General features: G+C 31.9%; 2 protein-coding genes across 2 annotated transcripts; both read right to left on the bottom strand.

Annotated features, from left to right (window-relative positions):
• Positions 1 to 4,243: 4,243 nt before the first annotated feature.
• LOC131078755 (germin-like protein subfamily 1 member 16) lies at positions 4,244 to 4,831 on the bottom strand. The gene is made up of 3 exons (XM_059208670.1): positions 4,726 to 4,831; positions 4,504 to 4,640; positions 4,244 to 4,417 (listed from the first exon to the last, which is right to left on the bottom strand). Exons 1-3 carry the CDS (start codon positions 4,829 to 4,831, stop codon positions 4,244 to 4,246), a joined length of 417 nt encoding a protein of 138 aa, XP_059064653.1.
• A 5,552-nt stretch (positions 4,832 to 10,383) lies between these two features.
• LOC131857149 (germin-like protein subfamily 1 member 16) lies at positions 10,384 to 11,495 on the bottom strand. Its single transcript, XM_059209302.1, has 4 exons — positions 11,251 to 11,495; positions 11,031 to 11,167; positions 10,809 to 10,945; positions 10,384 to 10,722 (listed from the first exon to the last, which is right to left on the bottom strand). Exons 1-4 carry the CDS (start codon positions 11,445 to 11,447, stop codon positions 10,549 to 10,551), a joined length of 645 nt encoding a protein of 214 aa, XP_059065285.1. The 5' UTR covers positions 11,448 to 11,495; the 3' UTR covers positions 10,384 to 10,548.
• Between the last annotated feature and the right edge of the window lie 864 nt (positions 11,496 to 12,359).

The following is a 12,359-nucleotide window of genomic DNA, read 5'->3' as shown; positions in this document are numbered from 1 at the left end:
AGTTTGACAAAGATGAAGCCACTAAACATTTGATTTATTTCAATACATGATTTTTGTCCCGATGAATGTTGTATAATATTCATTTATTTATTAAATTTATTGACTTGAGAAAGGTGGAGATCCTATAATAGTAATCTACATAATATTGAAAGGATTCTCATTTAGAAAAATTAAACCAGTCAATAAGAATAAATATCATCCTAGTAGTAGTGATCATAATATTAATGACATAATGATAATGATAGGATCATATAATATAAGTAGAACAACTTTATATGGTTCATAATAGTGATGCTATAATTATTCTTGGCATTAACTATGAGCAATAATGGTTTCATCACCTACAAAAAATGCTTGATCTAGGGTGTCTCATTAAACAAGTAGACAGTCTTGTATTTTTTGATATTTTAAAATCTCTTAGAACTCAAGTTCACACATCTTGAAATGAAATTATCTATAAGATAATTGTTATAAATTATAATTGTTATTATAATTCTTATAAGAAAGACAAGATAGTTCAATGAGAATGTGAAATTTGGAGTTGTGATAAAAAAGAGAGGATTGTTAAGGCATGAAGTATATTTATTTTTAATAATGAGTACAATTATGTGGGTAAGAAATACCTCTAAATAGTTCAATAACATAGTTTTAATTAGGAAAACTATTGAAAAGAAAGGATGATAACTCTTTATAGTAAAACTCTTTCTCATTAAATTATTATAAAAAAGCAATTAATAGGAAAGTAATTGAAATAAACCAAAATATGATCTTAGGCTACCCTATGCATCAACCTAGAGTCAAGATTTTATTTCACAATATATCATTAGATTAAGTATGAATGGTTTTGTCTTCAATCTACAAGCAAGAGTCATGACGTATGGTGGGAGGTAAGGCGTACGGTGGGAGGTAAGGTGTACGTTGGGAGGTAAGGCATACAATGGTTACGAGACATGAATCGACATCTAATATGTTATTAGTGGTTGTGATGAGGAATTAATTAAAGGTATGTAATAAAAAAGTGTAAGCAATTAAATTATGAACTAAACTAATAGAAGCATAAAATAAAACTATACATCTAGAAAAATATATATGGAGGGACACCCATTATATAAAGTAGAGCAAAAAATGGTAGGGGTAAGAGTGTTGGGTGCCGGATTCCTATTATTTGTATTCAAACCTTGGATGTCGAACATTGTCTTCGTCATATAGTCTTCTTGTTATTTTGATCATCATAACTCATTAAATACAAATCTACAAAATCAAAAAAATGGAAAATTATTGTGTTGTATATAAAATTTCCTATATCAAATGTCATGTTGGTGTTCCCACTTCCATATCAATAATAGTAATTGATAGCAAGTGTGCTCCCTCATAAAAATAGAGGCAAATAGATGAAACAAAATCATAATGGTTACCTCATATAAAAAAATATACCTTAGATTTCATGATGGGGATGATGTAGATTTGTAAGTCAATGATGTAACAAGATATGCACACAAAGATGATTCTTTAATATTCTTGATGTTGGTCTTTATATTTTATATCTTGATATACCAATAAACCTATAATAAATTACTTAAAGTGCTACATGAGATTATGCAATTGAACTAATTTTAATTGGATTTCTAGACATAAGAAGTTAGACCTTAAAATTATATAATTAAGCAACATTTATATGTGACTTGCATATTTTCTACTTGTAACATTTTGGTAGAGGACAAAAAATGGATATAGCTATTAATGGGCTAACATTAACTTTAAAATGTTTAAAATTGGTGCCAAAATGGAAGCATAGGGGTATTAGGAATATGTGTCCATTTTGAATAGGATACACAAAGGTAAATTCATAAGCATAGGTGATTCATATTGTAGTTTTCATCCTAGGGTAGGAGCAATCAGACAACTTCAGTCACAAATATTGAGATAGGTGATAAACCTAGCATGCAAATATCAAGGGTATATAAGTTATGACGCTACAATATCATATATCAACTAAAGGAACAATTATATTTGTTGATGAAAATTAAGGAATTATCCATTTCAATATCATTTCAAAGAAACTTGTGAGAGTAAACATTTCTCTCATGAAAATATGTGATTAATTTCAATGAATGGTCATAAATAAAGTGTTGATATAAAAAATAAATGATAGTATACATTAGGAACTTCATGTTTCTAACTATTTCTCAAGTTTGCATCACCAAATAATAAGAGATTCATAAAATAAGTATCCTATAAATATTAGAGGAAGTTATCACATAGATGAATTTAATTTATGAATGTGTAGAGATAATTCCAATCTTGGTCATTGTTATTCTAAATGTTAGTGTAAGTAGAGTCATTATCAAACTAGTTAATTAGTCATATTTTTATTTATGCATCTATTAACACCTAGCTTAAGTTTACATAGGATATTTATTCATTTATATCACCTCATGTGGTTGATACATGTTCCCTCACTTTGTGAGACACGTATTGCATGCATACTTTCCATTGTCTCGTATACTTGTCAAGTGAGCTCACAAGTGTTGCACCTTTGAAAGGGTACTCAAATCACCTCCTCATCCTAGCCTATATATGTAATCCTTCCATGTGCATTTCATACACTCTCCATGTATATGATAGATTATCCTATTGTGTTTAATGTTTCACTATTGTAAGTTTATATTTGTGCTTTTAGATTTCTAGCTTACTCCAACATGGTATGCGAGCTATGATTGGATGTTTCTTCATGTATCAATGTAATTATTTAACATAAACCTATAATTAAAACATAATAGAGGTAAAAAAACATTGCCATTATGTTCAGGTGGCAGCAATAAAAATATTTCTATCATTCCATCAATTTGACTAATTTTTATTTTTTTGGATTTTTTTGCATTATGCAAAAAGTTGGCAAAAATAAAAAAAGATTAGAGAACTAAATTGCCCTCTTCCCATCTACTAGTTTAGGTTAATTTTTTATGTTAGAGGAAACTTGTTTTGTAACAAGCATCCTAATCCCGTGTCAATTTGCATATTTTAACTATTTTGAGGTAGAAAGGGATTGCACTTGTAGGTGTATTTTCTAGTTCATGGGAGTTTTGGGTTTCACTCAAACCAAAAACTTAGTAGTATATTGGAAGGCACAAAGGTGAAGCATAGGGAAGCACATATTTACGTTGTGGAATTCAAATTCTGACAACTTTGGTGTTGTCTCCAATGGCCTCTTTTGTGTCTTTAGGCAGGGAAAAAAGTGAATGTTTTTTGAAACATTTCCTATCAATTCAATTTTTATAGCTATTTTGTGTGTCATTGAACACATATTTGAAGTGATGACTCTAGGTGGTATTTTCCAACCATTAGCTCTATTCTAGGTGGTAGCAATCAATGACACATAGAGATACAATCCTTGCAATATTCCCTCAACAATCATCAACAACATAAAAATCAATGTTTGTAGCAATTTTGTTCTCTCTATCAAGCATGGCTTGTTCCTTGCTATTAGTTTGAGTGACTTTAGCAATAGGATCCCACATATTTTGTGTACTAGTTTTGTCACCTACCATATTATCTTTTTACCCTTTCTTCATCTCTCAATAGCCACATAATTGTAACTCTAGTAGCTCCAACATTGTAGCCCTAAATAATTTTGGGGGTTTCTTTCTGTAAGAAAATCATGGGTTATCTTATTCATCTTCCTCTACTAGGAAAATGAGTGCATTGTGTAGGTTTACTTTTAGGAGGAATCAAAAGCACCTTTCATAGCCTCTTTTCCATATCTACTAGTTACAACATACTGCTACCTTAACCTAGTCAAATATGTGTTGTGCTGCAAATCCAATAGCCTAAATGACTCTACTTAGCACATGGATAAATTTTAACACCTCTGAATCAAGCTAATCTTATTTTAAATATACATTTTATAGTTATATTTAATGCTAGGATAACAATCACTTTTAATGTTATTTATTTTTCACTAGAATCACTTAATTTTAGCATTCAAATTGGTTGGGTATGTGCAGGACCATGAAGGGTCAAAAAGTGATGATATTCTGACTAAAGTCCTGATTGATAGGCTGATTGAAAAATATCTATAACTTTAGAATGGTATCACATTTTTTGAATCCAAAACATGCATCACATTCTATGTTTCATATACTTTAAAACAAAAATAGCTCACAGATGATCAACAATTCAAACACTGAGCACCGTTCCCAATAGTTGTCGTTTATTTGTGCGAGAGTAGGAAATATCATATAATTTAAAAGTCTACAGTAATATCTCTCCCTGGAACACAACCGCTTTTGGATGTTTTCTTCAGTCCCGTTGCACTGGCATATATCGTTGAATCTAATTTCTTGACAGCTTGTTGGGTGATGTTGAAAGCTGTCGCCACACTTCTCAACGGAAGAGTCAATATTGACACGCTGCTCGTCTGCCATGATCAACAGTAAAGCATTATCATACTATTAAAATGGAGTATCTAACAGATCGACATGTAAATATATGTATTTTTCTTACCACGACACCAGGATTTTGGCTGTTGAGAGCAGAGATATAATTAGCTTCTTCATTTCCAACATTAAGCTCAAAATGGAGCTTACCCCTCGGAACTATAGTGACATCTCCAGGATGCAAAATATCGATGAAAGCTTGACCTAATTTAATACAGCAGGTATTTAATGATTTTTGTGGGAATAGAAAATTGGGTAAAGAATTAAGCAAGGTAGGAGTGTGTTGTACCTTGAGTGTCAACAAAACCAAATTGAAGAGACCCTCCGGAGATAAGAGTAAGCATTTCTGAAGCTCGTGGATGTGTCTGTGGTAGATTTGCTCCACACGGAACCATCTTGAACCTCACATATTGCAGGCCCTGAGATCTGCAACACCACACTTTGTCACTGCAACTGCAAAACGAATAAAGTTTGGAAACAGTAATAATTGTAATAATGAAATCTTACGCTGCTGTTGGAAACTTGGCGACTGAAGTGGCAGCACCTATTCCTCCTTAATCGACAGTAACATCTCCATTAGAGAAAATGTTGCGGAGAGTGAGGGTTTTTACTCTTGTAGTGAAGTCTGTAAAAGGATCAGGGTCTGCTCCATAAACACCTGCATTCATAATGCTAAGAACAACTGCAATTACGAGAGACTTCATCCTGAATATTATGGTTGCAATCTCTGCAAGCTACCTGCGCTTTTTCTGAATGTCAAGGCTTGCATGATCAAGTCTGTGTTGCTCGTGTATTTATAGGTGCGAAATTGGATGCCTTCTAGTTTACGTTAATGTTGTATTTGATGTGATGTTTTGTCCCGCAGTTATTAGAGACGTAATCTCGATAAATTCACTTTCATTAAACTTAAAGATTTTGTTAGCACAGTTATTAAAAAAAATTAAAAAAATGAACTACCCACAGTTTTCTAAAACTAAAAACAAATGTTTAATTCGACATATATATGTTTCACTTTAATAAAATTTACAATATCATATAGATTTTTAATAAATTGTAATGTTTATTCTTTAATTATATGAATTTTCATAAAATTAATATTAATTTGATATTCATTAGGCTCAAAACTCACATTTAACTAGAAAATTTTTCATACAATAAAATTAAATATTTTTCAATTATATTGATCTTTAATAAAGAATATTTTTATTCAAAATTGACAATGTCATAATAAACAAATTTCATTGTGATTCTTATAAAATTTAAATAAAGCACTTAAAAGTACAATAGAATCAATAATTGTCTTTGAAATTTTAACCAAATTCACCTAGTAAGAATTCTTTTGCTCTCAATATCCTCAAAACATTATGTTATTCTGAATGCCAATTTCAACTCAATGTCTTATAGACTTGGATGTTTGAAAATTGTCCATACTTGTGTCAAATGAGATCCTATAGACAACTATCATGTGTATTTCCTAAAGGTGACAATATTTGTTCAAAGTCACTAAGGTTGGAAAGTATAGAGAGCAATCATGGAGGTAGATTATTTTTAGTAGTGTCATGTTTATTTTGTTGTTGTTAATCATAGATACATGAAGTAATTAGTATCCTTTTCATTAATTTGCACAAGTCATCAAAATCATGTAATATTCAATGGCTTTGTGATTAGTTTCGATAGTTCATCAAATGCATACAATGTTTAGTAGGTTCAAGTTTAGTTTTCATCACTATTTAACAAATGCTAAATGATCATAGTGCACCTAGATGAGACTTTGAAAACCTTCCACGCATCTTAGTGGCACATTGTATGAATTTGCATACCCTAGTAGTACATTCTACAAGTATGTGATGTTCAGTAATGCAACTCTCCATATTAGGTTGGTTGAATTAGTGCTAGTCAGATGTGTTGCCTCATTTTAATTTAGGTAATTTTCATTTCAAGCATTGTTAGTAAATTTTTCTTTTATTTTTGAATAAAAGTAACACAATATTATAAATTAGACTATTTGTATTTCTTATTTTTCTTAACATAATGTATAAATTCATCTTCCATCAAGATTGACTTCTTCTTAAAATATCCTTAAATCTAAACTATACTAACTAAACCAAAACATAAAACAAACAAAATGCAAATAATTACAATTAGAACATAAAAATATAATGAGATAAAAGAACCTATAAACCTATCTACCCTCTTAAAATTTCATAACGATAAAAAAAAAGATGTCTAATATTAACATTGATAGCTCTGTTTACGAAGTTACCACTCACAATATTAAACCACCAAAGTATCATAAAACAATATGACGAGATTAAGGACCAAAGTATCATAAAACAATATGACGAGATTAAGGTTTTCAGCAGTTTAGAACGAGTCATAAGTAAAATGCATGCCTTCCTTGTAGAATACCAAAATCTTGACTCAGCGAGCAATTATTACATACTACTCAAACATAAATGCAATTCTTAAGACAAAATAAGCGAAGAAGTCAAACTAAATCTACACACGTTGTTTGCCATTCCTGCGCTGAATAAGAACTTTTGTCCAGTTACGTGTGGTTCTTGCTTAACGTATGCGAAAAGCTAAGTCCAGGAAAACTGTGATAAATCCCAACAACGTGACATCATAACTGCTGGAAAATGAGAAGATAATGAGGAATTATATACCCCCTCCCGCTGAATTGGCCCACGCGCAAACATAAAGAAATCCATCCGGGTCCCTGGAAAATAGTGTGGACTCTCCATGTCTATCTTCAGCTTGACGTCGTCTCCACACAATCGACTTTATTTCCTCGTAATTGACCATTTCAATTGTTAATATATTTTGCCTTTCAATACATTAATGAAATAAAATCGCTTTCACATAGACGTACACAAATTCAAGCATAAATTATCATTGTTTATTTGAGAATTATAATCACTTCATACAAGGAAACTAAATGGGCAGGAAGCTAAGGTAGTTATTTGAAGGATGATGGTATATATAAAATATTTTGTTTGTTTAAATTTTAAATAATCATGAAATTTTGTAATGTTTTCAATGGATTTCTGGTTTGTTCGTGAAGTTGAATGGTTTCAAATGAGGTCATGAGCGATCAAGTCTTGATAAGTGCAACACTCTGACATTATAAGGAATGAAGCTAGGATTGTGCCCTAGCAAACTCAGCAGAATGGATACCCCATAGTCCATGGCTCACAGATGAAAAGGTTTTAGCTTATACACTTGTGCCCCCATATTGGATGGCTAATACTACTTTGTGAATTCATCATTAGGCTAGTGCACTCATGTGCTTCGTGCCCTTGTTGGGTTGTTGAGCTCATAGTTCAAGACCTCCATCAAAAAAAGAAAAAATTGTAATCTCAATTTGGTATTTGTTGAGATTCAATTTTTTAAGATGTATAACTAATTTAAGTGTGGGAACACTTTTATTTATTGAATAAAGAAAATGAATAAAATACATAATATAAGACAACCAAAATGTTTCTAGAATAGGGCCGACAAAATAGATAATCAACATAGATCAAAATAGCTCATAGCTTTAACACCATTATTCATTATCATGACAAAAAATCTCAATGTGAGCTATACAATTTACAAAAATAATATTATAGTGTAAGCATCGCTGAAGTAGTTTTGGACATATATTCTCATAGTTGTGGCATCTAAGAATCTAAAGTACAATAGCTCAATAGGAGCTTACAAAAGAACATCAAATATTGAACTTGAGAATTTCCTAAAGTTGTTTTGTACATAGAACATCATATGTGAAGTTGTAATAGATAAACAATAACCCAAGGAAGATAAGATCATGTGAACATAAAGGAGGACCGGTAATCATTTTGGAGAAGAGATCCAAGACATTGAGCAACATAAAAACTCTAGAATACTTTACTATTAATTCACATTTGTGAGATCCTATGTATTGGATATCAAATAAGGGAGTAAGATAGTCTTGGAAAATGATCTATAAATATGATTTACGTGAAGATATGAGAAGCTTGTTAATTAAAGTTTTTTGAAATAGGAGGATATGCTAAAAATATTAAAATGCCTAATTTTGTTACCTTAGGATAATTGATGAAATGCCAATATTAATTATTTTCTCATTATTCAAGGGCTATTATTTTATCATTGTAAAGTTGACTTTCATATAAGAATAAAAAACTAATATTTTGAAGATTAGAATCTTATGGAGTTAAAGGGAATTTGTCCAAGTTTTTTAATATTTTTTTTTGTAGTTTTTAAACTCTAAGGTCAAATTTGCCTATATTTTCAATCATTTAGTTAATGAGTATTAGATGAATTTTTTATGTGTTTCATATCACTAGTGTCACATTGATATTAAGATACTTTATGTCGTCAACCTAAAGTCTTTAATATAAGCTAAGAGTTGTAACATGCCCATTTCTCTACCCATTGGATTAATTAAGTTTTAACCCACAAGTGAAAGAAATTTGTTGCCAAAATACAAGTAATAAATTTTTTCCTATTTCGTTTCAAACAAAAATACATATTTGAAATAATATCTTTCTAATTTCCATTTAATCATGAATCATATACAATACTATATTCATAAACATATGAATACATTTATGCATTTTTCTTTCCAAGTTTCCATTTAATTTAGGAATATTTGAATATATATAAAGCTTCTATGAGCTTAATGAAACATAAATAATACAAGTGGTCCAGCTGTCATTGTTGGCACACATCCACAAATATCAACCACCAACTGCATGGGGAAGAGCATCACTAAAGTGCTTTTCCACCCAACCAAGACTTTATAGTCCCTGATGCCTCTTCTATTTGAAGTGGCCTGACCCTTCGACAAAGACTTTGGTTTGGTGACCTCACAATAGTATAGCCTTATGAGCATAGTGTTGTGTGCTACATAGCTATAGCTACCATACATTGGCTACAACATGTATGACGTTTATTTATCTATTTGGTAAATTGGCCATTTATACTAAACCCATATCAATCCTACATGTTTATTATAGAATGACTATCTAGGTTATTCCCATCCATAGATTGACCTAGCCCTAGGACTAACCAACTCAAGCATTCCTATTTAGTAAGAAGCATATCGTAGCATAAATCTAACTTAGCTATCACATGCATGATCTATGCATAAGATTAAAAAATTCTATCATACAAGAATGCATATATTAATACATGTAACTCAATTTTGAACCTTTCTTAATTTAAGCTCACACAATATCATATAATATATCTCGATATAAAAGAAAGGAAGAATCCTCATGCCTGTTATATAGTTACTATGCAATACCGATTCCTTCATCCAATAACGCTAACCTCACCACTTATCCACTAGCATAGAATTTCCCAAGATTTCAATAAAAGAAACTAGCCTATTCCCTAACAATAACTAAACTATTTCCTTCTCTCAATAAGAACAATGAAAACAAGAACAATAAGAAAAATGACTAGAGATTATGTAGACGAAAAGATGAGATGTGACTAAATGACATGGGTTGCTCTATCCTGCAATAGAACTTCTCTATTTATACATAATTTTGAGAGACCTAATGCTATAATTATGTTCTCTAAATCTCCACAAATATCCGTCTTATGACCACCACTAAGCTATGTGGCTTCTCTAATAATTACAAAGACAACACATAAATAGTCCTATCAAATATGACTATGAATCATCCTTAAAATTATGCTTAGTTAATTAGTTACTTGGAAAACTGAAGATGCTAGATCACTGCCTTTGACAAGAGTAGATTATATCTTGTGTTGGAAAAGTTTTGTGTTTTTCTCTCTTAATATTAGTTTTCTTTTATCGTTCACTTCAATAAGCACGCGCTGGATTTTATAATCCCAATAAAACTGTCGTTAAACTATATGACCGCACAACACTACCGCGAACAGAACGATAGAAGCAATGGCGCACACAATTGGCAATACAAAATCGGCTGCTGGATAAAGGACATAAGTTCATAATGACTATGTTAAGTTATTGTTGTTTACAAATCTCTAAATAGAGACTATGACGTTATACAGTAAACATTTTTATTTAAACAAAGATAACTCACAGATGAGCACCGTTCCAAATAGATAGTATGAGTAGGTAATAAAAAATAATTTAAAAGTCTACAGTAATATCTCTCCCTGGAACGCAACCGCTTTTGGATGTTTTCTTCAGTCCCGTTGCACTGGCATATATCGTTGAATCTAATTTCTTTACAGCTTGTTGGGTGATGTTGAAAGCTGTTGCCACACTTCTCAACGGAAGCCTCAATATTGACACGCTGCTCGTCTGCCAATATCAAGAGTAAAGCATTATGATACTATTAAAATGGAGTATCTAGCAGATCCACATGTAAATATATGTATTTTCCTTACCACGACACCAGGATCTTGGCTGTTGAGAGCAGAGATATAATTAGCTTCTTCACTTCCAACATTAAGCTCAAAATGGAGTGTACCCCTCGGAAATATAGTGACATCTCCAGGATGCAAAATATCGATGAAAGCTTGACCTAATTTAATACAGCAGGTATTTAATGATTTTGGTTGGGAAAGAAAATTGGGTTAAGAATTAAGCAAGGCAGGAGTATGTTTTACCTTGAGTGTCAACAAAACCAACTTGAAGAGGCCCTCCGGAGATAAGAGTAAGCATTTCTGAAGCTCGTGGATGTGTATGTGGTAGATTTGCTCCACACGGAACCATCTTGAACCTCACATATTGCAGCCCCTGAGATCTGCAACACCACACTTTGTCACTGCAACTGCGAAAAGAATAGAGTTTGGAAAAAGAGTAATAATTGTAATAATGAAATCTTACGCTGCGGCAGGAAACTTGGCGACTGAAGTGGCAGCACGTACTCCTCCCGAATCGACAGTAACATCTCCATTAGAGAAAATGTTGCGGAGTGTGAAGGTTTTTAGTCCAGGAGCGAAGTCTGTAAGAGGATCAGGGTCTGCTCCATAAACACCTGCATTCATAATGCTAAGCACAACTGCAATTACGAGAAACTTCATCCTGAATATTATGATTGCAATCTCTGCAAGCTGCCTGCGTGTTTTCTTTCTCAATGTTAAGGCTTGGATGATAAAAGCTGCGTTCCTCGTGTATTTATAGGTGTGATATTTGACTGATTATTTTGAGCAATTTAGAATGAGTCATAAGTAAAATGCATGCCTTGCTTGTAGAATACAAAAATCTTGACTCAGCGAGCAATTATTTCATACTATTCAAACAGAAATGCAATTATTAATACAAAATAAGCAAAGAAATCAAACTAAATCTACACACGTTGTTTGCCATTTCTGCGCTAAATTAGAGTTTTTGTCCAGTTACGTGTGGTTATTCCTTAACGTTTACAAAAGCTAAGTTCAGGAATTTTACTTAAGCCTACCTTCTGTATTTATTAATGCCAAATAACTCTGACAAAGCCCAACACCATGACATCATAACCAAAGACTATTGTTTATGTAGTGGGTAATACGAAGGTAGCTATGGCTGCTGGACAAGGACGTAGGTAGATATGAATTACAAATCCCCACTCCCGTTGAACTGCCCCATACCTGGACCAGTTCAATTGTTTGACGTCGTCTCCACACAATCGACATCATTTCCCCATACCTAGACCAGTTCAATTGTTTATATATTTTTCCCTTCAATACATCATGGAAATAAAATCCCTTTCACATAGATATAGGCTAATTAAGTGGATGTAGACAACCTAAAGCATAATTTAACTCTCTTTATTTGATAATTGTAATCACTTAATACAAGTAAATGGGCAATGGGCAGGAAGATATGGTAGTTATTTGATAGATGATGGTAGATATAAAATATTTTGTTAATTTATTATTTTAAATTTAAATAATCATGAATATTTGTAATGTTGATAATAGATCTTTGGTTTGTTAGTGAAGTTGAATGGTTCC

The sequence above is a fragment of the Cryptomeria japonica genome, chromosome 7 (genome assembly GCF_030272615.1).
Source record: "Cryptomeria japonica chromosome 7, Sugi_1.0, whole genome shotgun sequence".
Taxonomy (NCBI): Eukaryota; Viridiplantae; Streptophyta; class Pinopsida; order Cupressales; family Cupressaceae; genus Cryptomeria; species Cryptomeria japonica.
Note: the sequence above shows the minus strand (reverse complement) of the source record. Positions and strands in the feature narration are given on the sequence as shown.